The sequence below is a fragment of the Musca autumnalis genome, unplaced genomic scaffold (assembly GCF_047663935.1).
Source record: "Musca autumnalis isolate F117 unplaced genomic scaffold, ASM4766393v1 scaffold_5, whole genome shotgun sequence".
In the NCBI taxonomy this organism is placed as follows: Eukaryota; Metazoa; Arthropoda; class Insecta; order Diptera; family Muscidae; genus Musca; species Musca autumnalis.
In genome coordinates this window covers 191,405,855-191,431,924 of record NW_027412088.1, presented here as the reverse complement: position 1 = coordinate 191,431,924, position 26,070 = coordinate 191,405,855, and the positions used below count along the sequence as shown (strand labels likewise).

The following is a 26,070-nucleotide window of genomic DNA, read 5'->3' as shown; positions in this document are numbered from 1 at the left end:
TTTTGTAATAATATGTCATCACAGTTGGCTATAACAATTTAAATTGAGTGTGAACTATGAAAATGAAATAAAAAAATATGTATGTATTTTTAAACACCGGCAACACGCTGAGTGTTTGTAAATAATGCATATTAAATAGAGCGTAACCTAGTAAATCTGCCGCTATCTTTCGCTTATACATATATATTGTTAGTTAGTGTGAGTTCCAGTTGTCAGATATATTAGTAAATAATTTGAGTTCCCAATCAACCATGAAACGTCTAACATATTCTCGGCGTTTTCATTTCAATTCCATTATTTCTTAGTTGCACTTTGTGATGGGACGAGGAGTCCATTTCATCAGTAGTCACAGAAAGGGTGTATAGGAGCACCCTTTCTTTCAGAGAGGGTCTATAGGAGCACCCTTTCTTTCAGAGAGGGTCTATAGGAGCACCCTTTCTTTCAGAGAGGGTCTATAGGAGCACCCTTTCTTTCAGAGAGGGTATATAGAAGCACCCTTTGTTTCAGAAAGGTCTGTAAAGCACGCTATAGAAGCACCCTTTCTTTTAGAAAGGTGATATAAGAGCACGCTTTCTTTTAGAAAGGTGCAATAGGAGCACCCTTTCTTTCAGAATATTTCTATAGAAGCACCCTTTCTTCCAGAAAGGTGATATAAGAACACGCTTTCTTTTAGAAAGGTGCTATAGGAGCACCCTTTCTTTTAGAATATTTCTACAGAAGCACCCTTTCTTCCAGAAAGGTGCTATAGAAGCACCCTTTCTTCCAGAAAGGTGCTATAGAAGCACCCTTTCTTCCAGAAAGGTGCTATAGAAGCACCCTTTCTTCCAGAAAGGTGCTATAGAAGCACCCTTTCTTCCAGAAAGGTGCTATAGAAGCACCCTTTCTTCCAGAAAGGTGCTATAGGGTCTACAGAAGCAACTTTTCCTTTAGAAAGGGTCTACAGAAGCACCCTTTCCTTTAGGAAGGGTCTACAAAAGCACCCATTCTTTGAGAAAGGGTATATAGAAACACCCTTTCTTCCAAAAAGGGTATGTAGAAGCACATTTGTTCCAGAAAGGAAAAAGCACCCTATATTTAAGGAAGGGTCTGAGGAAGCACCCTGTATTTAAGGAAGGGTCTGAGGAAGCACCCTTTCTTTCAGAAAGTGCCTGAGGAAAAACTCCTTTTTTTCAGAAAGGTGCTATAGAAACACCCTTTATTTCAGAAACGTGCTATAGAAACACCCTTTCTTCCAGAAAGGTGCTACAGAAACACCCTTTCTATCAGAAAGGTGCTATAGAAGCTCCCTTTCTTTCAGAAAGGTGCTATAGAAGCACCCTTTCTTTTAGAAAGGTGCTATAGAAGCACCCTTTCTTTTAGAAAGGTGCTATAGAAGCACCCTTTCTTTTAGAAAGGTGTTATAGAAGCACCCTTCATTTTAGAAAGGTGCTATAGAAGCACCCTTTCTTTTAGAACGGTGCTATAGAAACACCCTTTCTTTTAGAAAGGTGCTATAGAAGCACCCTTTCTTTTAGAAAGGTGCTATAGAAGCACCCTTTCTTTTAGAAAGGTGCTATAGAAGCACCCTTCATTTTAGAAAGGTGCTATAGAAGCACCCTTTCTTTTAGAAAGGTGCTAAAGAAACACCCTTTCTTTTAGAAAGGTGCTATAGAAGCACCCTTTCTTTTAGAAAGGTGCTATAGAAGCACCCTTTCTTTTAGAAAGGTGCTATAGAAGCACCCTTTCTTTTAGAAAGGTGCTATAGAAGCACCCTTTCTTTTAGAACGGTGCTATAGAAACACCCTTTCTTTTAGAAAGGTGCTATAGAAGCACTCTTTCTTTTAGAAAGGTGCTATAGAAGCACCCTTTCTTTTAGAAAGGTGTTATAGAAGCACCCTTCATTTTAGAAAGGTGCTATAGAAGCACCCTTTCTTTTAGAACGGTGCTATAGAAACACCCTTTCTTTTAGAAAGGTGCTATAGAAGCATCCTTTCTTTTAGAAAGGTGCTATAGAAGCACCCTTTCTTTTAGATAGGTGCTATAGAAGCACCCTTCATTTTAGAAAGGTGCTATAGAAGCACCCTTTCTTTTAGAAAGGTGCTATAGGAACATCCTTTCTTTTAGAAAGGTGCTATAGAAGCACCCTTTCTTTTAGAAAGGTGTTATAGAAGCACCCTTCATTTTAGAAAGGTGCTATAGCAGCACCCTTTCTTTTAGAAAGGTGCTATAGCAGCACCCTTTCTTTTAGAAAGGTGCTATAGAAGCACCCTTTCTTTTAGAAAGGTGCTATAGAAACACCCTTTCTTTTAGAAAGGTGCTATAGAAGCACCCTTTCTTTTAGAAAGGTGCTATAGAAGCACCCTTCATTTTAGAAAGGTGCTATAGAAACACCCTTTCTTTTAGAAAGGTGCTATAGAAGCACCCTTTCTTTTAGAAAGGTGCTATAGAAGCACCCTTTCTTTTAGAAAGGTGCTATAGAAACACCCTTTCTTTTAGAAAGGTGCTATAGAAACACCCTTTCTTTTAGAAAGGTGCTATAGAAGCACCCTTCATTTTAGAAAGGTGCTATAGAAGCACCCTTTCTTTTAGAAAGGTGCTATAGAAGCACCCTTTCTTTTAGAAAGGTGTTATAGAAGCACCCTTCATTTTAGAAAGGTGCTATAGCAGCACCCTTTCTTTTAGAAAGGTGCTATAGAAGCACCCTTTCTTTTAGAAAGGTGCTATAGAAACACCCTTTCTTTTAGAAAGGTGCTATAGAAGCACCCTTTCTTTTAGAAAGGTGCTATAGAAGCACCCTTCATTTTAGAAAGGTGCTATAGAAGCACCCTTTCTTTTAGAAAGGTGCTATAGAAACACCCTTTCTTTTAGAAAGGTGCTATAGAAGCACCCTTTCTTTTAGAAAGGTGTTATAGAAGCACCCTTCATTTTAGAAAGGTGCTATAGAAACACCCTTTCTTTTAGAAAGGTGCTATAGAAGCACCCTTTCTTTTAGAAAGGTGCTATAGAAGCACCCTTCATTTTAGAAAGGTGCTATAGCAGCACCCTTTCTTTTAGAACGGTGCTATAGAAACACCCTTTCTTTTAGAAAGATGCTATAGAAGCACCCTTTCTTTTAGAAAGGTGCTATAGAAGCACCCTATGATTCAGGAAGGTGCTATAGAAGCTCCCTTTCTTTCAGAAATGTGCTATAAAACTCCGTTTCTTTCAGAAATGTGCTATAAAACTCCGTTTCTTTCAAAAAGGTGCTATAGAAGCACCCTTTCTTTTAGAAAGGTGCTATAGAAGCACCCTTTCTTTTAGAAAGGTGCTATAGAAGCACCCTTTCTTTTAGAAAGGTGCTATAGAAGCACCCTTTCTTTTAGAAAGGTGCTATAGAAGCACCCTTTCTTTTAGAAAGGTGCTATAGAAGCACCCTTTCTTTTAGAAAGGTGCTATAGAAGCACCCTTTCTTTTAGAAAGGTGCTATAGAAGCACCCTTTCTTTTAGAAAGGTGCTATAGAAGCACCCTTTCTTTTAGAAAGGTGCTATAGAAGCACCCTTTCTTTTAGAAAGGTGCTATAGAAGCACCCTTTCTTTTAGAAAGGTGCTATAGAAGCACCCTTTCTTTTAGAAAGGTGCTATAGAAGCACCCTTTCTTTTAGAAAGGTGCTATAGAAGCACCCTTTCTTTTAGAAAGGTGCTATAGAAGCACCCTTTCTTTTAGAAAGGTGCTATAGAAGCACCCTTTCTTTTAGAAAGGTGCTATAGAAGCACCCTTTCTTTTAGAAAGGTGCTATAGAAGCACCCTTTCTTTTAGAAAGGTGCTATAGAAGCACCCTTTCTTTTAGAAAGGTGCTATAGAAGCACCCTTTCTTTTAGAAAGGTGCTATAGAAACACCCTTTCTTTTAGAAAGGTGCTATAGAAGCACCCTTTCTTTTAGAAAGGTGCTATAGAAGCACCCTTTCTTTTAGAAAGGTGTTATAGAAGCACCCTTTCTTTTAGAAAGGTGCTATAGAAGCCCCTTTCTTTTAGAAAGGTGCTATAGAAGCACCCTTTCTTTTAGAAAGGTGCTATAGAAGCACCCTTTCTTTTAGAAAGGTGCTATAGAAGCACCCTTTCTTTCAGAAAGTTGCTATAGAAGCACCCTTTCTTTCAGAAAGTTGCTATAGAAGCACCCTTTCTTTTAGAAAGTTGCTATAGAAGCACCCTTTCTTTCAGAAAGGTGCTATAGAAGCACCCTTTCTTTCAGAAAGGTGCTATAGAAGCACCCTTTCTTTTAGAAAGGTGCTATAGAAGCACCCTTTCTTTTAGAAAGGTGCTATAGAAGCACCCTTTCTTTCAGAAAGTTGCTAAAGAAGCACCCTTTCTTTCAGAAAGTTGCTATAGAAGCACCCTTTCTTTCAGAATGGTGCTATAGAAGCACCCTTTCTTTTAGAAAGTTGCTATAGAAGCACCCTTTCTTTCAGAAAGGTGCTATAGAAGCACCCTTTCTTTCAGAAAGGTGCTATAGAAGCACCCTTTCTTTTAGAAAGGTGCTATAGAAGCACCCTTTCTTTTAGAAAGGTGCTATAGAAGCACCCTTTCTTTTAGAAAGGTGCTATAGAAGCACCCTTACTTTTAGAAAGGTGCTATAGAAGCACCCTTTCTTTTAGAAAGGTGCTATAGAAGCACCCTTTCTTTTAGAAAGGTGCTATAGAAGCACCCTTTCTTTTAGAAAGGTGCTATAGAAGCACCCTTTCTTTCAGAAAGTTGCTATAGAAGCACCCTTTCTTTCAGAAAGTTGCTATAGAAGCACCCTTTCTTTCAGAATGGTGCTATAGAAGCACCCTTTCTTTTAGAAAGGTGCTATAGAAGCACCCTTTCTTTCAGAAAGGTGCTATAGAAGCACCCTTTCTTCCAGAAAAGTGCTATAGAAGCACCCTTTCTTCCAGAAAGGTGCTATAGAAGCACCCTTTCTTTCAGAAAGGTGCTATAGAAGCACCCTTCCTTTCAGAAAGGTGCTATAGAAGCCCCTTTCCTTCAGAAAGGTGCTATAGAAGCACCCTTTCTTTTAGAAGCACCCTATAGAAGCACCCTTTCTTTCAGAAAGGTGCTATAGAAGCACCCTTTCTTTCAGAAAGGTGGTATAGAAGCACACTTTCTTTCAGAAAGGTGCTATAGAAGCACCCTTTCTTTTAGAAAGGTGCTATAGAAGCACCCTTTCTTTCAGAAAGGTGCTATAGAAGCACCCTTTCTTTCAGAAAGGTGCTATAGAAGCACCCTTTCTTTCAGAAAGGTGCTATAGAAGCACACTTTCTTTCAGAATGGTGCTATAGAAGCACCCTTTCTTTCAGAAAGATGCTATAGAAGCACCCTTTTTTTCAGAAAGGTGCTATAGAAGCACCCTTTCTTTCAGAAAGGTGCTATAGAAGCACCCTTTACTTTCAGAAAGGTGCTATAGAAGCACCCTTTCTTTTAGAAAGGTGCTATAGAAGCACCCTTTCTTTCAGAAAGGTGCTATAGAAGCACCCTTTCTTTCAGAAAGGTGCTATAGAAGCACCCTTTCTTTCAGAAAGGTGCTATAGTAGCACACTTTCTTTCAGAAAGGTGCTATAGAAGCACCCTTTCTTTCAGAAAGGTGCTATAGAAGCACCCTTTCTTTCAGAAAGGTGCTATAGAAGCACACTTTCTTTCAGAAAGGTGCTATAGAAGCACCCTTTCTTTCAGAAAGGTGCTATAGAAGCACCCTTTCTTTCAGAAAGGTGCTATAGAAGCACCCTTTCTTTCAGAAAGGTGCTATAGAAGCACCCTTTCTTTCAGAAAGGTGCTATAGAAGCACACTTTCTTTCAGAATGGTGCTATAGAAGCACCCTTTCTTTCAGAAAGATGCTATAGAAGCACCCTTTTTTTCAGAATGGTGCTATAGAAGCACCCTTTCTTTCAGAAAGATGCTATAGAAGCACCCTTTTTTCAGAAAGGTGCTATAGAAGCACCCTTTCTTTCAGAAAGGTGCTATAGAAGCACCCTTTACTTTCAGAAAGGTGCTATAGAAGCACCCTTTACTTTCAGAAAGGTGCTATAGAAGCACCCTTTACTTTCAGAAAGGTGCTATAGAAGCACCCTTTACTTTCAGAAAGGTGCTATAGATGCACCCTTTACTTTCAGAAAGGTGCTATAGAAGCACCCTTTACTTTCAGAAAGGTGCTATAGAAGCAACCTTTTCTTTCAGAAAGGTGCTATAGAAGCACCCTTTCTTTCAGAAAGGTGCTATAGAAGCACCCTTTCTTTCAGAAAGGTGCTATAGAAGCACCCTTTCTTTCAGAAAGGTGCTATAGAAGCACCCTTTCTTTCAGAAAGGTGCTATAGAAGCACCCTTTCTTTCAGAAAGGTGCTATAGAAGCACCCTTTCTTTCGGAAAGGTGCTAAAGAAGCACCCTTTCTTTCGGAAAGGTGCTATAGAAGCACCCTTTCTTTCGGAAAGGTGCTATAGAAGCACCCTTTCTTTCAGAAAGGTGCTATAGAAGCACCCTTTCTTTCAGAAAGGTGCTATAGAAGCACCCTTTCTTTTAGAAAGGTGCTATAGAAGCACCCTTTCTTTTAGAAAGGTGCTATAGAAGCACCCTTTCTTTCAGAAAGGTGCTATAGAAGCACCCTTTCTTTCAGAAAGGTGCTATAGAAGCACCCTTTCTTTCAGAAAGGTGCTATAGAAGCACCCTTTACTTTCAGAAAGGTGCTATAGAAGCACCCTTTCTTTCAGAAAGGTGCTATAGAAGCACCCTTTACTTTCTGAAAGGTGCTATAGAAGCACCCTTTACTTTCAGAAAGGTGCTATAGAAGCACCCTTTACTTTCTGAAAGGTGCTATAGAAGCAACCTTTTCTTTCAGAAAGGTGCTATAGAAGCACCCTTTCTATCAGAAAGGTGCTATAGAAGCACCCTTTACTTTCTGAAAGGTGCTATAGAAGCACCCTTTACTTTCTGAAAGGTGCTATAGAAACACCCTTTACTTTCTGAAAGGTGCTATAGAAGCACCCTTTACTTTCAGAAAGGTGCTATAGAAGCACCCTTTCTTTCAGAATGGTGCTATAGAAGCACCCTTTCTTTCAGAAAGATGCTATAGAAGCACCCTTTTTTTCAGAAAGGTGCTATAGAAGCACCCTTTCTTTCAGAAAGGTGCTATAGAAGCACCCTTTACTTTCAAAAAGGTGCTATAGAAGCACCCTTTACTTTCAGAAAGGTGCTATAGAAGCACTTTTTCTTTCAGAAAGGTGCTATAGAAGCAACCTTTTCTTTCAGAAAGGTGCTATAGAAGCACCCTTTCTTTCAGAAAGGTGCTATAGAAGCACCCTTTCTTTCAGAAAGGTGCTATAGAAGCACCCTTTCTTTCAGAAAGGTGCTATAGAAGCACCCTTTCTTTCAGAAAGGTGCTATAGAAGCACCCTTTCTTTTAGAAAGGTGCTATAGAAGCACCCTTTCTTTCAGAAAGGTGCTATAGAAGCAACCTTTCTTTCAGAAAGGTGCTATAGAAGCACCCTTTCTTTCAGAAAGGTGCTATAGAAGCACCCTTTCTTTCAGAAAGGTGCTATAGAAGCACCCTTTCTTTCAGAAAGGTGCTATAGAAGCACCCTTTCTTTCAGAAAGGTGCTATAGAAGCACCCTTTACTTCAGAAAGGTGCTATAGAAGCAACCTTTTCTTTCAGAAAAGTGCTATAGAAGCACCCTTTCTTTCAGAAAGGTGCTATAGAAGCACCCTTTCTTTCAGAAAGGTGCTATAGAAGCAACCTTTCTTTCAGAAATGTGCTATAGAAACACCCTTTCTTTCAAAAAAGGTGCTATAGAAGCACCCTTTCTTTCAGAAAGGTGCTATAGAAGCACCCTTTCTTAAAAAATGTGCTATAGAAGCACCCTTTCTTAAAAAATGTGCTATAGAAGCACCCTTTCTTTCAGAAAGGTGCTATAGAAGCACCCTTTCTTCCAGAAAGGTGCTATAGAAGCACCCTTTTTTCCAGAAAGATGCTATAGAAGCACCCTTTCTTCCAGAAAGGGGCTATATAAGCACCCTTTCTTCCAGAAAGGTGCTATAGAAGCACCCTTTCTTCCAGAAAGGTGCTATAGAAGCACCCTTTCTTCCAGAAAGGTGCTATATAAGCACCCTTTCTTTCAGAAAAGTGCTATAGAAGCACACTTTCTTCCAGAAAGGTGCTATAGAAGCACCCTTTCTTCCAGAAAGGTGCTATATAAGCACCCTTTCTTTCAGAAAGGTGCTATAGAAGCACACTTTCTTCCAGAAAGGTGCTATAGAAGCACCCTTTCTTTCAGAAAGGTGCTATAGAGCACACTTTTTTTCCAGAAAGGTGCTATAGAAGCACCCTTTCTTCCAGAAAGGTGCTATAGAAGCACCCTTTCTTCCAGAAAGGTGCTATAGAAGCACCCTTTCTTCCAGAAAGGTGCTATAGGAGCGCCCTTTCTTACAGAAAAGTGCTACAGAAGCACCCTTTCTTTCAGAAAAGTGCTATAGAAGCACCCTTTCTTTCAGGTAGGTGCTATAGAAGCACCCTTACATTCTTTCAGATAGGGTTTATAGAAGCACTCTTACATTCTTTCAGATAGGGTTTATAGAAGCACTCTTACATTCTTTCAGATAGGGTTTATAGAAGCATCCTTTCTCCAAGGGTCTAAAGAAGCACCCATCCTTTCAGAAAGGGTCTAAAGAAGCACCCATCCTTTCAGAAAGGGTCTAAAGAAGCACCCATCCTTTCAGAAAGGGTCTAAAGAAGCACCCATCCTTTCAGAAAGGGTCTAAAGAAGCACCCATCCTTTCAGAAAGGGTCTAAAGAAGCACCCATCCTTTCAGAAAGGGTCTAAAGAAGCACCCATCCTTTCAGAAAGGGTCTAAAGAAGCACCCATCCTTTCAGAAAGGGTCTAAAGAAGCACCCATCCTTTCAGAAAGGGTCTAAAGAAGCACCCATCCTTTCAGAAAGGGTCTAAAGAAGCACCCATCCTTTCAGAAAGGGTCTAAAGAAGCACCCATCCTTTCAGAAAGGGTCTAAAGAAGCACCCATCCTTTCAGAAAGGGTCTAAAGAAGCACCCATCCTTTCAGAAAGGGTCTAAAGAAGCACCCATCCTTTCAGAAAGGGTCTAAAGAAGCACCCATCCTTTCAGAAAGGGTCTAAAGAAGCACCCATCCTTTCAGAAAGGGTCTAAAGAAGCACCCATCCTTTCAGAAAGGGTCTAAAGAAGCACCCATCCTTTCAGAAAGGGGCTAAAGAAGCACCCATCCTTTCAGAAAGGGTCTAAAGAAGCACCCATCCTTTCAGAAAGGGTCTAAAGAAGCACCCATCCTTTCAGAAAGGGTCTAAAGAAGCACCCATCCTTTCAGAAAGGGTCTAAAGAAGCACCCATCCTTTCAGAAAGGGTCTAAAGAAGCACCCATCCTTTCAGAAAGGGTCTAAAGAAGCACCCATCCTTTCAGAAAGGGTCTAAAGAAGCACCCATCCTTTCAGAAAGGGTCTAAAGAAGCACCCATCCTTTCAGAAAGGGTCTAAAGAAGCACCCATCCTTTCAGAAAGGGTCTAAAGAAGCACCCATCCTTTCAGAAAGGGTCTAAAGAAGCACCCATCCTTTCAGAAAGGGTCTAAAGAAGCACCCATCCTTTCAGAAAGGGTCTAAAGAAGCACCCATCCTTTCAGAAAGGGTCTAAAGAAGCACCCATCCTTTCAGAAAGGGTCTAAAGAAGCACCCATCCTTTCAGAAAGGGTCTAAAGAAGCACCCATCCTTTCAGAAAGGGTCTAAAGAAGCACCCATCCTTTCAGAAAGGGTCTAAAGAAGCACCCATCCTTTCAGAAAGGGTCTAAAGAAGCACCCATCCTTTCAGAAAGGGTCTAAAGAAGCACCCATCCTTTCAGAAAGGGTCTAAAGAAGCACCCATCCTTTCAGAAAGGGTCTAAAGAAGCACCCATCCTTTCAGAAAGGGTCTAAAGAAGCACCCATCCTTTCAGAAAGGGTCTAAAGAAGCACCCATCCTTTCAGAAAGGGTCTAAAGAAGCACCCATCCTTTCAGAAAGGGTCTAAAGAAGCACCCATCCTTTCAGAAAGGGTCTAAAGAAGCATTCTTTCTTTCAGAAAGGTTCTAAAGAAGCATTCTTTCTTTCAGAAATGGTCTAGAGAAGCACTCTTTCTTTCAGAAAGTGTTTACAGAAGCACCCTTTCTTTCAGAAAGTGTTTACAGAAGCACCCTTTCTTTCAGAAAGTGTTTACAGAAGCACCCTTTCTTTCAGAAAGTGTTTACAGAAGCACCCTTTCTTTCAGAAAGGGTTCATAGAAGCACCCTTTCTTTCAGAAAAGGTCTATAAAAATACCCTTTCTTTCAGAAAAGTGCTATAGAAGCACCCTTTCTTTCAGAAAAGTGCTATAGAAGCACCCTTTCTTTCAGAAAAGTGCTATAGAAGTACCCTTTCTTTTAGAAAGGGTATATAGAAGCACCCTTTCTTTTAGAAAAGTGCTATAGAAGTACCCTTTCTTTTAGAAAGGGTATATAGAAGCACCCTTTCTTTTAGAAAGTGTATATAGAAGCACCCTTTCTTCCAGAAAGGTGCTATAGGAGCGCCCTTTCTTACAGAAAAGTGCTACAGAAGCACCCTTTCTTTCAGAAAAGTGCTATAGAAGCACCCTTTCTTTCAGGTAGGTGCTATAGAAGCACCCTTACATTCTTTCAGATAGGGTTTATAGAAGCACTCTTACATTCTTTCAGATAGGGTTTATAGAAGCACTCTTACATTCTTTCAGATAGGGTTTATAGAAGCATCCTTTCTCCAAGGGTCTAAAGAAGCACCCATCCTTTCAGAAAGGGTCTAAAGAAGCACCCATCCTTTCAGAAAGGGTCTAAAGAAGCACCCATCCTTTCAGAAAGGGTCTAAAGAAGCACCCATCCTTTCAGAAAGGGTCTAAAGAAGCACCCATCCTTTCAGAAAGGGTCTAAAGAAGCACCCATCCTTTCAGAAAGGGTCTAAAGAAGCACCCATCCTTTCAGAAAGGGTCTAAAGAAGCACCCATCCTTTCAGAAAGGGTCTAAAGAAGCACCCATCCTTTCAGAAAGGGTCTAAAGAAGCACCCATCCTTTCAGAAAGGGTCTAAAGAAGCACCCATCCTTTCAGAAAGGGTCTAAAGAAGCACCCATCCTTTCAGAAAGGGTCTAAAGAAGCACCCATCCTTTCAGAAAGGGTCTAAAGAAGCACCCATCCTTTCAGAAAGGGTCTAAAGAAGCACCCATCCTTTCAGAAAGGGTCTAAAGAAGCACCCATCCTTTCAGAAAGGGTCTAAAGAAGCACCCATCCTTTCAGAAAGGGTCTAAAGAAGCACCCATCCTTTCAGAAAGGGTCTAAAGAAGCACCCATCCTTTCAGAAAGGGTCTAAAGAAGCACCCATCCTTTCAGAAAGGGTCTAAAGAAGCACCCATCCTTTCAGAAAGGGGCTGAAGAAGCACCCATCCTTTCAGAAAGGGTCTAAAGAAGCACCCATCCTTTCAGAAAGGGTCTAAAGAAGCACCCATCCTTTCAGAAAGGGTCTAAAGAAGCACCCATCCTTTCAGAAAGGGTCTAAAGAAGCACCCATCCTTTCAGAAAGGGTCTAAAGAAGCACCCATCCTTTCAGAAAGGGTCTAAAGAAGCACCCATCCTTTCAGAAAGGGTCTAAAGAAGCACCCATCCTTTCAGAAAGGGTCTAAAGAAGCACCCATCCTTTCAGAAAGGGTCTAAAGAAGCACCCATCCTTTCAGAAAGGGTCTAAAGAAGCACCCATCCTTTCAGAAAGGGTCTAAAGAAGCACCCATCCTTTCAGAAAGGGTCTAAAGAAGCACCCATCCTTTCAGAAAGGGTCTAAAGAAGCACCCATCCTTTCAGAAAGGGTCTAAAGAAGCATTCTTTCTTTCAGAAATGGTCTAGAGAAGCACTCTTTCTTTCAGAAAGTGTTTACAGAAGCACCCTTTCTTTCAGAAAGTGTTTACAGAAGCACCCTTTCTTTCAGAAAGTGTTTACAGAAGCACCCTTTCTTTCAGAAAGTGTTTACAGAAGCACCCTTTCTTTCAGAAAGGGTTCATAGAAGCACCCTTTCTTTCAGAAAAGGTCTATAAAAATACCCTTTCTTTCAGAAAAGTGCTATAGAAGCACCCTTTCTTTCAGAAAAGTGCTATAGAAGCACCCTTTCTTTCAGAAAAGTGCTATAGAAGCACCCTTTCTTTCAGAAAAGTGCTATAGAAGTACCCTTTCTTTTAGAAAGGGTATATAGAAGCACCCTTTCTTTTAGAAAAGTGCTATAGAAGTACCCTTTCTTTTAGAAAGGGTATATAGAAGCACCCTTTCTTTTAGAAAGTGTATATAGAAGCACCCTTTCTTTTAGAAAGGGTATATAGAAAGAAGCACCCTTATTTTCAGAGAGGGTTCATAGAAGCACCCTTTCATAAAAGCAGCATTTCTTTAAGAAAGGGTTTATAGAAGCACCCTTTCTTTCAGAAAGGGTTCATAAAAGCAGTCTTCCTTTCAGAAAGGGTTCATAAAAGCAGTCTTCCTTTCAGAAAGGGTTCATAAAAGCAGTCTTCCTTTCAGAAAGGGTTCATGGAAGCACCCTTTTTCAGAAAGGGTTCATGGAAGCACCCTTTTTCAGAAAGGGTCTATGGAAGCACCCTTTCATCCAGAAAGTGTATATAGAAACCGTCTGAAGAAGCACCCTTTCTTTCAGAAAGGACCTGTAAAGTACACTTTTTTCAGAATGGGTCTATGAAGCACTCTTTCTTAAAGAAAGGCCTTACCCTTTCTTTCTTTCAGAAAGAGTCTATATAAACACCCTTTCATTCGGAAAGTGTCTGTAAAGCACCCATTATTTCTTTTAGAAAGGGTACATCGGATCACCCTTTCTCTCAGAAAGGGTATATCGGAGCAAATCTTCTTTCAGAATGGGTACATCGGAGCATCCTTTCTTTCAGAACGGGCATATCGGAGCACCCTTTCTCTAAGAAAGGGTCTATCGGAACACCCGTTCTTTCAGAAAGCTTCAATGGATGCACGCTTTCATTCGAAAAATTTCTGTAAAGGCATCCTTTCATTAGGAAAGGGCTTATAGGACGACCCTTTCTTTCAAAAAGGGTCTATAGAAGCATATCGAAGAAAGTTTCAAATAAGTGTTATTGGTTCAGAGGTCTGAAGACGGAAGTCTTTATATGCATTTAACATACACTATACATAAAAGAAGTTACTAACATTTAATATATTTTTATTTCACTGTCTCTTCTTCAATCGAATAAAAATACCATTGGCAGATTTTAAGGTTAAGACTGTAGACAAAACTGGATCATATTGATGTGGTTGGCACTGATTTTTCCGATATGGTCCAAAGAATGTGCGAACATAGCCATCTTCGGATGCCAATTCATCTACTGCTGGTAATATTTCTAAACATCGTACAATTTTCGACAGCACCGTCTTCATTTCCAATATTGCATACTTTTGTCCAACACAATTTCGCGGCCCTGCACTAAATGGAACACTCTCAAAGGGATTGTGGTTATCACCACGTTCATTCGAGCTGTTAAATCTTTCGGGATTAAAATGATAGGGATCTGGATAATGTTGTTCATTATAACCCATAGACATTAGAAATAGCATTAGGGTGGTGCCCTTGGGTATGAATTTGCCATCTGAAACAAAAACAGAGAGAGAGAGAGAAAGAGATCCTATTAAACATGTATAAACAATTCCTGAAAAACCAAAGGTTACATTTTTGTGGGAAAATTGTTTCCTATGGGGAGTTCAATCGGATACGCAACAAAAATACTGATTACAAACCCCCTTACTAACCCATTATTTTAACAAGGGCATAAAAAGGGGTGCGTATTGTTGCTGGGAACTTACTCATATTAATATCTTCCGTTACCGCCCGGGAAATAAACGGCACACTGGGATATATACGTAGCGTTTCTTTCAGTACCATGTCTAGGTACTTCATTTCATTTAATTCTTGAAATGTTGCATCACGTTGCAGATCATCACTTATTATTCGCTGTTGCTCTTCATAGACCTTTCGCTGCACCTCCATATGGAGTGATAGTAGATATACAGCAAAGGCCAGGGCTGAACTTGTTGTATCCTGACCCTATAAGTGGAAATTTTTTTAGTAAAGTTTTTCTTCGGTTTTTAAAACTGTTCCATTACCGCAAACATAAAATTGGATACTTCATCGTAAATCTCCTCCCGGCTAAGTGGACATCCATCAATGGTAGCCGAAAGTAGGGTATCCAAAAATGCATGTCGTTGTTTGGTAAATTCCGAGAGTGGCATGTCCTTGTCTTTTTGGAGGGTTTGTGTCGAACACATTTGCATGCGTTTTTCTATAATCTTTAATAAAAATAGGTAAGATCGTCGTAAATATTTGTGGTGTGTTTAAATCCTACTGAGAGATCTTTCGGTACCAATGCCTTTAGCATATACTCACATTATATGTAAAATCTTTGAAAACTTCCAAAGCTTTAAACAACCTCTTACATTCCGGATAGAATTGGTACACGTTCATGTTGCGTTTAAACGGGTCAAACATTCGCATAGAACAAGACTCTGTAATGCTATAAAACAAGAAAAAAGAATTAGACTAATTTGCCGACAGGTAAATAGCCTCAAGTTATGACTGTACAAAAATAATATAAGGAGTGGAGTACCTAAATGTTCCTTGGGCAGATTTTTTTAAAATAAATAGCATATTCTTAGATGACAAAAGAAGTTTTGGAAGTTTCCAGGAGTTTATGGGGTGGTTGTCATTAACAGTGGGCCTAATTATTAAACTGAAAGACCACATGTCTGCTCCAAAAAAGCATAATTTGTTACCACATAGTACGAAGTGGAATCATTGCTAGGGTAGCACCTATAGAGGTGATGTTGAAGGATTATGCAAACATCTATGACGATAAGCAATCTGCTGCTAAAAAACTCGCTTTAGAGGCTAAGCCAGTTGACATTATTAAGATGGCAGCAGTTTTTTCTAGCCCAGAAGACAGAAAGAAAGCAGCCACGAAGGTAACCGCTATTCATATAGCCAACATGTTGCTTAGAAAATTTTAAAAACATTGTCGAATAATTAGGATCTTTTAAGACCGGGAAAATTTTCAGTTTTGTATTTCAACTATTTTCTGGAGTCAGATAGAATTACACAACAGTGGAGGCATTATTCTTTTCGTTTTCTTATTTTTTTTTTTTTTTGTTAACATTTTCTGTGATGTGATTAGGACTCGGTCCCAACAGAAGACAGAAAGAAAGCCAGTTGAAAGGCTAAGCCAGTTGACATTATCAAGAAGACAGCAGCATCTTCTAGCCCAGAAGACAGAAAGAAACCAACCACGAAGGTAACCGCTAATCATATCGCCAACCTGCTGGTAAGAAAATTTTAAGAACATTGTCAAAATATTATGACCTTTTAAGACCGGGAGAATGTTCAGTTTTGTATTTAAACTATTTTCTGGAGGCAGATAGATTTACACAACTTGTGGAGGCGGTTTTCTTTTCTTTTCGTTTAAACGGATCAAACATTCGCATAGAACAGGAAAATACCCTCAAGTTATGGCTATACAAAAAAAATATCAGGAGTGGAGAACCTCAATGTCCTTTGGGCAGATTTTTTAAAATAAATAGCATAAATAGCATTCTTAGGTGACAAAAGATGTTTTGGAAGTTTCCAGGAGTTTATGGGGTGGGTTTCATTAACAGTGGGCCTAATTATTAAACTGAAAGTGGAATTATTTTTTGGGTAGCACCTATAGAGTTGAAGTTGAAGGATTATGAAAACATCAATGACGATGAGCAATCTGCTGCTAAAACCCCCGCTTTAGAGACTAAGCCAGTTGACATTATCAAGAAGGCAGCAGCTTCTTCTAGCCCAGAAGACAGAAAGAAACCAGCCACGAAGGTAACCGCTAATCATATTGCCAACCTGTTGCTAAGAAAATTTTAAGAACATTGTCAAAAGATTATGATCTTTTAAGACCGGGAGAATGTTCAGTTTTGTATTTTACCTAGTTTCTAGAGTCAGACAGATTTACACAACATGTGGAGGCGGCTTTCTTTTCGTTTCCTTATTTTTTCGTTTCCTGTGATGAGATTAGGGCTTGGTCCCAACAGAAGACAGAAAGAAACCAGTCACGAAGGTAACCGCTAATCATATCGCCAACCTGTTGCTAAGCCAATTTTAAGAACATTGTCAAAAGATTAGGACCTTTTAAGACCGGGAGAATGCTCAGTTTTGTATTTAAACTATTTTCTGGAGTCAGATAGATTTACACAACATGTGGAGGCGGTTTTCTTTTCGTTTCCTTATTTATTTATTTATTTTTTTTTGTTAACATTTTCTGTGCTGAGGTTAGGGCTCGGTCCCAACGCTACTTACATTACAAGAAAATACCAGATGAGCGGGGTTTTTGGAGCATTCGGGTCAATATCGAGAGAATTTGAGATGTCATTCACTTCTATCGATAGTGGTGTTAAACAGGGATTTTAGTTGGTTACAGTAATAGTCAGGAAGCACGGACGTGTCCATGGAACAGAAGAACATGGTGGACATTCGAAAAAATGTTAAAACTATTCTTAAACACATTGATGTCAACGCCTGCACGTTGTCGTAACAACAGAGAATAACGAATTCAAATGAGAGCTATGTCAGCCGTTGTTTAACCAAGGGACGTTACTCTCCCATCAATTCTCTCTAATTTATTTTGGACACCAATGCTTAAACATCACTTAGGTTAGTCCTTCTTGGAACTTAATGTACATTTTGGTAGAAATTTTACGATGTGAAAAGTTTCGATGGAATAGGATAATCAATTCATAAGTTATCGTATTCATTACCTTTGGTGAAGTATGAACTTACAGTCGAAAAAATGGACAACCTGTTGCAAACAATTTCAAAACGATCCGATAAAATTCCTTAAACTGCACATTAGGGAAAATTTTTGAAATTTTGTGTGAGAGGTACCCTCAGTAATGGAACGTTCACATTTGAAACTAAACTATACCTGAAAGAGAGATTGCGATGTGCAAAATTTGAACGAAATCGAATACTCCCTCAAAAGTTATTTTGCGTACCATTTTAGCGAACAATTTTGAACTTTTGTGAGGCATGTACCCGAAGAAGTGGACTGATATGGCCCATCTTCGAACTTTATCTATATTTGGACCACAAGTATTACAAGGTGTAAATAAAGAACATCGTCGCTGCGAAGTACAAATATCCAATGGAAAATTGTATTGCACTCTGTCTATGCTGACGTAGACATAAGCCATCCATTTCTTTGTGATATTGAAGTAAGAGACGAGTTTCTCATTGAAACTGGTACTAACGTCTCAGTATTACTTCATTGCCTTCTATGGGAAGATATTTTAGTTTTCTTTAAGAAATCCTTCTGGTATTCTGTGGGCAGACATTCTGACCCTTTATGAGACGATTCCCTGGTCTTCTATAATAATACTTTCCTATCTTCTATGATCGGATGCTTTATGATCCTCCAAAAGATTACCTTTTCATCTTCTATGAGAAGACCATCTGGTTTTCAATGAGATTACCTTCAGGTATTCTACAATAACAGATCTTCTGATCTTCTATGAGAAAACTTTGTGATCATTTGTGCGAACACATAATGTTCTTCATGAGAAGACCTTCACGGTTTCTATGGTAGAACTTGTGGTCTTCTAGGAAAAGACACTTAAGTATTTGGGAAAAACTTGTAGCCTTCGAGGAGCAAACCTTCCAGGAGAAGATCTTACGGTCTTCTATAAGAAGACTGTGTGGTATTTTTAGCGAAAATCTTGTGGTCTTCTACGAGAAAACATTGGGGTCTTCTGTGAGAAGACCTTTTGGTCTTCCTTGAGAAAACGTTGTGGTCATCTATGAGAAGACCTTGTGGTTTTCTGGAGAATAACTTGTGGTCTACTATGATAAGACCTTGTGGTCTACTATGAGAAGATCTTGTGGTCTTCTACGGGAAAATCTTGGGGTCTTCTATGAGAAGACCTTGTGGTCTTCTACGAGAAGACCTTGTGTACTTCTACGAGAAGACCTTGTGGTCTTCTATGAGAAAACTAGGGGGTCTTCTATGAGAAGACCTTATGGTCTTCTATTAGAAAACCTTGGGGTCTTCTATTAGAAGACCTTCTGGTCTTCCATGAGAAGAACTTGTAGTCTTCTATGAGAAGACCTTGTGGTCTTTTTTGCGATAATATTGTGGTCTTCTATGAGAAGACCTTGTGGTCTTCCACGAGAAGGCCTTGTGGTCTTCTACGAGAAGACCTTGTGGTTTTCTACAAGAAGACCTTGTGGTCTTCTATGAGAAAACTTTGGGGTCTTCTATGAGAAGACTTTGTAGTCTTCTATGAGAATACCTTCTGGTCTTCCATGAGAAGACCTTCTTGTCTTCCATGAGAGAACATGCTGGTCTTCCATGAGAAGAACTTTTGGTTTTCCATGAGAAGACCTTGTGGTCTTCTGTGAGAAGACCTTGAGGTCTTTTATGAGAAGGCCTTGAGGTCTTTTATGAGAAGACCTTCTGGTCTTCCATGAGAAGAACTTGTAGTCTTCCATGAGAAAAACTTGTAGTCTTCTATGAGAAAACCTTGGGGTCTTCTATGGGAAGAATTTCTGGTCTTCCATGAGAAGACCTTGCGGGATTTTTTGAGAAAATTTTGTGGTCTTTTATAAAAATACCTTCTGGTCTTCCATGAGAAGACTTTGTGGTCTTCTATGAGAACACCTTGTGGTCTTTTATGAGAAGACTTTGTAGTCTTCTACGAGAAGACCTTGTTGTCTTCTATGAGAAGAAAATGTGGTCTTCTATGAGAAAACCTTGTCATCTTCTAAGATAAAGCCTTCTGGTCTTCCATGAGAAGACCTTGTGGTCTTTTTTGAGAAGATATTGTGATGTTTGTGTTCTTCTATGAGGAGAACTTCTTGTCTACTGTGAAAAGACCTTGTCATGTTCTATAAAAATTCTAGTCCTTTTATGAGAAGACTTTGTGGTCTTCTTTGAGAAGATCTTATGATCTTCAATGATATGACCTTGTGGTCTTCTTAGAGAAGACCTTGTGGTCTTCTAAGAGAAGACCTTGTGGTCTTCTAAGAGAAGACCTTGTGGTCTTCTATGAGAAGACCTTGTGGTCTTCTATGAGAAGACCTTGTGGTCTTCTATGAGAAAACTTTGGGGTCTTCTATGAGAAGACCTTATGGTCTTCTATGAGAAGACCTTATGGTCTTCTATGAGAAGACCTTATGGTCTTCTATGAGAAGACCTTATGGTCTTCTATGAGAAGACTTTGTAGTCTTTTATGAGAATACCTTCTGGTCTTGAGGTCTTTCATGAGAAGACATTTTGGTCTTCTATGAGAAGACCTTGAGGTCTTTCATGAGAAGACCTTTTGGTCTTCAATGAGAAGACTTTGTAGTCTTCTATGAGAAATTCTTGGGGTATTCTATGAGAAGACCTTGTGGTCTTCTATTAGAAGACCTTCTGGTCTTCCATGAGAAGAACTTGTAGTCTTCTATGAGAAGACCTTGTGGTCTTTTTTGCGAAAATATTGTGGTCTTTTATGAGAAGACCTTGTGGTCTCCCACGAGAAGGCCTTGTGGTCTTCTGCGAGAAGGCCTTGTGGTCTTCTACGAGAAGACCTTGTGGTTTTCTACAAGAAGACCTTGTGGTCTTCTATGAGAAAACTTTGGGGACTTCTATGAGAAGACCTTATTGTCTTCTATGAGAAGACTTTGTAGTCTTCTATGAGAATACCTTCTGATCTTCCATGAGAAGACCTTCTTGTCTTCCATGAGAGAACCTTCTGGTCTTCCATGAGAAGAACTTTTGGTTTTCCATGAGAAGACCTTGTGGTCTTCTGTGAGAAGACCTTGAGGTATTTTATGAGAAGACCATCTGGTCTTCCATGAGAAGAACTTGTAGTCTTCTATGAGAAAACTTTGGGGTCTTCTATGGGAAGAATTTCTGGTCTTCCATTAGAAGACCTTGCGGGATTTTTTGCGAAAATTTTGTGGTCTTTTATAAAAATACCTTCTGGTCTTCCATGAGAAGTCTTTGTGGTCTTCTATGAGAACACCTTGTGGTCTTCTATGAGAAGACTTTGTAGTCTTCTACGAGAAGACCGTGTTGTCTTCTATGAGAAGAAAATGTGGTCTTCTATGAGAAAACCTTGTGGTCTTCTAAGATAAAGCCATCTGGTCTTCCATGAGAAGACCTTGTGGTCTTTTTTGAGAAGATATTGTGATCTTCTATGAGAAGGATTTGTGTTCTTCTATGAGAAGAACTTGTTGTCTACTGTGGAAGGATTTGTGTTCTTCTATGAGAAGAACTTGTTGTCTACTGTGGAAAGACCTTGTCATGTTCTATAAAAATTCTAGTCCTTTTATGAGAAGACTTTGTGGTCTTCTTTGAGAAGATCTTATGATCTTCAATGATATGACCGTGTGGTCTTCTAAGATAAGATCTCGTGGTTTTCTATGAGATGATCTTTTGGTCTCCTATAAGGAGACCTTGTGGCCTTCTCTTAGAATACCTTGAACTTAGAACACCATGTGGTTTTCACTAAGAAGACCTTATGGTCTTCTATGAGAAAACCTTGTGGTATTCTATGGGAAGACCTTGTTTCTGTGTCGTCTTCTATGAGAAGACAATGTGGTATTCTGTGAGAAGGCTTTATGGTCTTCTATGTGGAGAACTTGTGGTCTTCTTTGAGAAGGTATTGTGGTTTTCTATGAGAAGTGCGTTTGGTGTTCTATGAAAATGCCGGTCCTTTTATGAGAATGTCATGTGGTCTTCTGTGAGAATTCTGGTCCTTCTATTAGAAGACCTTCTGGGTTTCTATGGATGACCACTTGGGTGAATGAAATGAGATTTTGGTCATCTACATATCATATCATACCCTTCCATTTTATTTACAATTACACTCTTTGACAACTTTTGTCGCTGTTATTATATCAAACACATTTTTGGAAATTTTCATACCCTTCTATAGTATCCCGAAATGCGACATCGCCTATAAACCTATGCTTCTCACTTCTTCCCTGAGGAAAAAACCTGTCAGTAAATCATCGCGTAACTACGTGGACTCATTTACAACTGCAATACTTACAAATCCACGGCTTTCACAAATTCCGAATGCGGATTATCCATGGCATTTATCTGGACACCCATAGCAGTTTCTGTAATAAAATCAATTTTAGTTTTCGCATGCATATAACATTTCATTTATCTCACCACAAATAATATCCAATGTCAAATTGTGTACCATTTTTTGAAAATCAAATATACGTTCTCCCTGAGAAACTTCTCTCAGTTTCTTGACAAATTTCCCTGCATTGGCATTCATGGTAATGTGAAAATCTTGTAAAATTTTAAAATGAAACGAAGGTGTTATGATTTTGCGATGTTTATGCCATTTCGAACCGTTAATGTTGACCAGACCTTCGGCAAACCAGACTTTGAATATATCATACATATTTGATTTTTCTGTCAGGGTGTTGCTGGAAAGGATGTACTGAGAAGAGAAGGAAGTTTTAATAATTAATTTATGAAATTTCCCGTCAAATATGGCTGATAAAGACTACATTAGGTAAGTTTATTTGCGGCAAGTCTCAGTTTGTGGGAGAGAAACGTATTCGGAGAGCACAGGTCGGAGTCACTTTTTTCTTTAGAATAAAATCGGAGTTACTTTTTTCTATAGAAAAAAGTTCGGATACCGCAGGTCGGAGTCACTTTTTTCTAAAGCTGGGTACACATTGTCAGTTTTGAATGACAGCTTTGTTGTTGCTTGCTAATATGGTCGTTCATTTTTGTCATTCATCATGCAACCACAAAATATTTTGTGGTTGCTGGACGGTTGGACTGTTATCGATAATTGCAAAACATCGTCATTCAAAACTGACAATATGTACTGTACTTAAAGGAATTCGGTAACTTTTATCGATTCAAAAGTTGTTAAAATTTCTTTTGTTTTTGTAACAATTACAAGACAAACAAATGAAATTGTTGTAAAATTAACAATGAGTAAAGTTGTTAAATAGTTACAGAATAGGCCCCCAGTGGGCAATTGTGCAAAATTGCCTAATGCAAATATGGACTTAGTTCCAATAGTTTTTTGTTTGGAATAGTTCCTTGGTACTAGTTTGTTCCGGAACTACACAGCTCTATTGAATAGAAACGAGTACTTACCTCAATATCCTTGATATCAGTAACCAAAATACTTGGTGCATAACCAATCCACACTAAGAAATTTCCATATTTGTAAAATGAGTCGAACATAAAGTTGAGAATATCTAGGAAGAGAGACAGAAAGTAAAAAGTGGTGGTGTTTAATTTGAGACCAAATAGTCGCAAGTGACTCGCTAGCAATGAAAATTCCAATTGTCACAATTTAATTAGTCCAGAACTTGTTCTAAGCTGTACTAGTACAAAATTGACTCCTATGTATTTCGAAGGGAACCAACTGACACCTTTATATCCCCAAGAAAACGTAGAGGAGTCAGTGGAAAATATTAAATCTCAAATAAAAACCACCACTGCTATATGATTGTAAACTTGGAACTAGTATCATCTACGGGTAATGCATGGAGAGTCAATTGGTTACTTCCTAGGACATCCCAATGTAAAAGTTTAAAGGTAATTGCACGGTAAGGGGTCTCAAGGTGAACTAGTTACTGTAACCCTAGAATCGATAAGTTTACGATACCGAACTAGTTCATCTTGCTAGAGGGAACTTCTTCTCGCTTACTTGTAAATAAAAATGTGTCAATTGGTTCCCTTCGTTTAACTGGGGGTTAATTTTGAACTAGCACAACTTAAAACAAGTTCTGGACTAATTAAATTTCGTCAATAGCCAATTTTTCCATCGCAAATTTTTTATTGAATTTTCTTTTTTCACAGCCTTTGAAAAAGTCGCCCGATTTTCTTGCATACCTGTAGGTGTTTTACCCATTTGATGGGCATTTCCAATCAACGGCAACGTTGTGGATCCTGGAGTGTGTGACATTTTTTGACGTGTTTTAAAACGTTGTATTTCTTTCAAAATTACAAATAAAATCAACAGCAATACAATGATTAATAATAAAAACATTTTTATTCACTTCACTAATTTTTAGTTGTGAGATTCACTGAAAGAAGAACCGTAATGTCTCTGTCAAAAGATAAACTAAAACTAAACAAACTATACTAAAATGTTTTGATTTCCAATTCAAACAATTGACTCTTCTTATCAATATAACCTCTATTGGGGGGCAGAACAAACATTACAGAATCACTACTCTATTTACCGAAGCACAATAAAGCAGTGTGTCTGGGCGACTTCCCTAAGAAAAAAAAGTGAAATCACATGAGAATGTAGGAGACAGCGCACATTTTTTTTAATTTAATGGAATGAAAAGGCGGCTGCAGAATCGGGGTCACTGTATTTCTCCCTTAAGTTTTTTTTTATTGTAGAATGATTTTGCATAATTGAGCGAGTATCAAATTAATTGCATGTAGGTATGCAGTCTTCCGTATTCTTAATTCATATTGATTTGTTATGAATACGTATTTTAATGTAATCTGAGGAATATGAAAATATTTGCCGCTAAATATAGTGCACCTAGACGGCTGAAATGAAGGTCATCCTTAAAGTTGGGACAAAAAATGGAAAAATGGGATGCATTACCGACTTTTGCGATATCTCCGTTGTTTGATCAACTACGCCAACCTACTTTGCTTCATTGTTCATTTACGACAACCTTCTTTACATCGTTGTAAAGGTAATATTTTCTACTTGCCTTGCCAGATTTTTCTTGTGATATATTCGTTTTGAAATAATTTTTCCCATTTCTACCCCTGAATATTATCTGACCATTACCAAAATTAATAGGTTTGTTTCTATGTGGGACCTCCATTAACCCACCAAATTTTGTGACGATCCGATCAAAACTGCGACCTGTAGCGTGATTACAAAAACTGGAAAATGGCATGTATTTCCGACTATTGCGATATCTCCGTTATTTGACCACCTGCGCCAACCTATTTTGCATCATTGTAAAGATGGGATTCTCTACTTTCATAGTCAGGCTTTTTGCTTTTGGAAGGTATTCGGCCACATCTGTGATATTCGTCATTTTAACTAAAATCGCAAAAATGAAAAGTTCGGTTTCATTAGCGACCCTTGCGATATATTCGTTGCTTGACCACCTACGACAACCTACTTTACATCGTTAGAAAGGTTATATTTTCTGATTTCATTGTCATTGTTTTCTGCTTTTGGTATACCCCTTATAGAAGCTGAGATATTCGCTTTTGAATAAAACGTTGAATTTTTCTCCAAATAAATTGTTTGCCATGACAGAATCAGCTCGTTGCTTGCTTTCAAATGTCAAATTATATGGGGGAACGCCGGTATTCCTTTATAATTTGACATTTGGGAAGCAAGCAACGATTGATTCTGTTTCTACCTTTATAGGCCATTTAGATATGACATCATTGGCCGGATTTAGCGCATTATCAGGTTTTATTCGTTCAAATTAAAACGCAAAGTTATGAATGAAAAATTCATATAGAAGTTGGCGCCACTGTTGGTATCGGAAGACTACTTTTTATTGGTCGCTAACTTACCGAATAATTTCGTTAATTATAGTGTTGGGCAATCTCGTTCATTGAGCGGATCGATCTTTTTCATTCCGTTCACCAAAAAGATCCGGGTCTTTCACTTCGTTCGTTGGCTCTTTTTCATTTAATAAAACATCATTTACTTTTGAATATCGTTCATGGTTCCTCTTCTCTACATTGATTGTTTTGTTTGTGTGCAAAAAATTGTGGTGGTTTTCTGAACGTGGTGGTGGTGGTGATTTTGAATATGAACGAAAGAAGCAAAAAGAACCAGAGAAGCTAAAATAACGAGATAAACGATATGATCTACTGAACGATATGGTGGCTTATTGAACGATATTAGCTAAGTGAATCATTGATTGTTTTGTGTGTGCAAATTTGTGATGCTTGCGCTAACGCAGCAAGTGTAAGTAGATTTTGTGTGTAAAACTAAAATGATTCTGCTGCTAATTTTGTAAGCAGCAATGTCTTGGCCAGCAGGGATCTAAATCAGGCATGAACAAAAAGAGAACAGAGAAAATGTGAATGTATTCATGGCAACTTATAACAGTGTGTTAGTAAGTTTGTATTCACGCAAGCTATAAAACAATAACAAATCAAAACATTTGTTCTATTTTGTACGCTCTTTCTGTGCATTCGGGTCGTGTGCGTGTAAATTGCCGAAAATCATCGGCACCGCCGTGCCAAATGTGGCCATGCTTGATCTAAATGAACGACATAAACGAATGTGCTGGATACGGATCCTTTCGTTCTTTTCACGGAATCGTTCCTTGGAGCCGGTTCGTTCACGAACGGCACATCTCTAGTTAATTACCGAAATGAACGATGTTTGTCGATAACCAAAAAAAAATGCGTTAGAGATTCCCACTACAGATCTACTACGCTGGCGCTTTTCAGTGAATAGTTCAATTGAAAAATGAAGTTGTAAACTATACTCCCCTAGGAAAAACAGCCTACTATGAAAAAACGAATGAAAAACAAACCCCTCTAAAGTTGACGAACCCCGCAAACGTTTTAAGGACCATGATCTGCGAATCTGCACCTGGAATGTTCGCACTCTTTATAGAGAAGGTGCAGTTTACGCATTGGCAGATGTACTTGAAAAGTACAAGGCCGACATTACTGCCATACAGTAATGGTGGTTAGCAGCACCAGATTTCAACATCTCGACATCCATAAGGGCACCTGGCTGTCCCCAGATCAGAAAACAAGAAATCAAATTGATCACGTTGTGATAGATGGAAGGCATTCATGATAGATGGATGTGCGATCGTTCCGAGGAGCAAACATAGACTCGGACCACTACCGTGTTGCAGCAAAGGTACGCACCCAGTTAAACGTAGAAAACAAAGTACGAACAGACACAACACGAAAGTTAGACATCGATAAGCTGCAATCACATCAGACAGCCACAGCATATTCCACTCAACTGGCCCAACTGCTTCATCAAAGCACTCCTCATCCCGATAACATATCAGCGCAAT

General features: G+C 39.0%; 2 protein-coding genes across 2 annotated transcripts in view; both read right to left on the bottom strand.

The window, feature by feature from the left end:
* Positions 1-13,186: 13,186 nt before the first annotated feature.
* Positions 13,187-23,604, bottom strand: LOC141405658 (cytochrome P450 4e2-like). Its single transcript, XM_073990255.1, has 8 exons — positions 22,919-23,604; positions 22,175-22,278; positions 21,221-21,500; positions 21,096-21,165; positions 14,422-14,548; positions 14,142-14,324; positions 13,842-14,082; positions 13,187-13,627 (listed from the first exon to the last, which is right to left on the bottom strand). The coding sequence occupies exons 1-8, from the start codon at positions 23,073-23,075 to the stop codon at positions 13,209-13,211; spliced, it is 1,581 nt and encodes a 526-aa protein (XP_073846356.1). The 5' UTR covers positions 23,076-23,604; the 3' UTR covers positions 13,187-13,208.
* LOC141405656 (cytochrome P450 4e2-like) overlaps positions 13,187-26,070 on the bottom strand; it is a 29,645-nt gene continuing 16,761 nt past the window's right edge. The window contains exon 9 of the mRNA XM_073990253.1: positions 13,187-13,412. The gene's annotated coding sequence lies outside the window, so the exon portion shown is untranslated. The remainder of the gene's footprint in view (positions 13,413-26,070) is intronic.

Bases quoted from the DNA above. Each gene is read 5' to 3' on its own strand.
- LOC141405658 (XM_073990255.1), bottom strand. From the start codon at position 23,075: ATGTTTTTATTATTAATCATTGTATTGCTGTTGATTTTATTTGTAATT. The intron at 21,501-22,174 runs GTAAGTACTCGT...TTCTCTTCTCAG, and splicing joins CTGATATCAAGGATATTGAG to TACATCCTTTCCAGCAACAC. The intron at 14,325-14,421 runs GTGAGTATATGC...TTTTTATTAAAG, and splicing joins TCAAAGATTTTACATATAAT to ATTATAGAAAAACGCATGCA.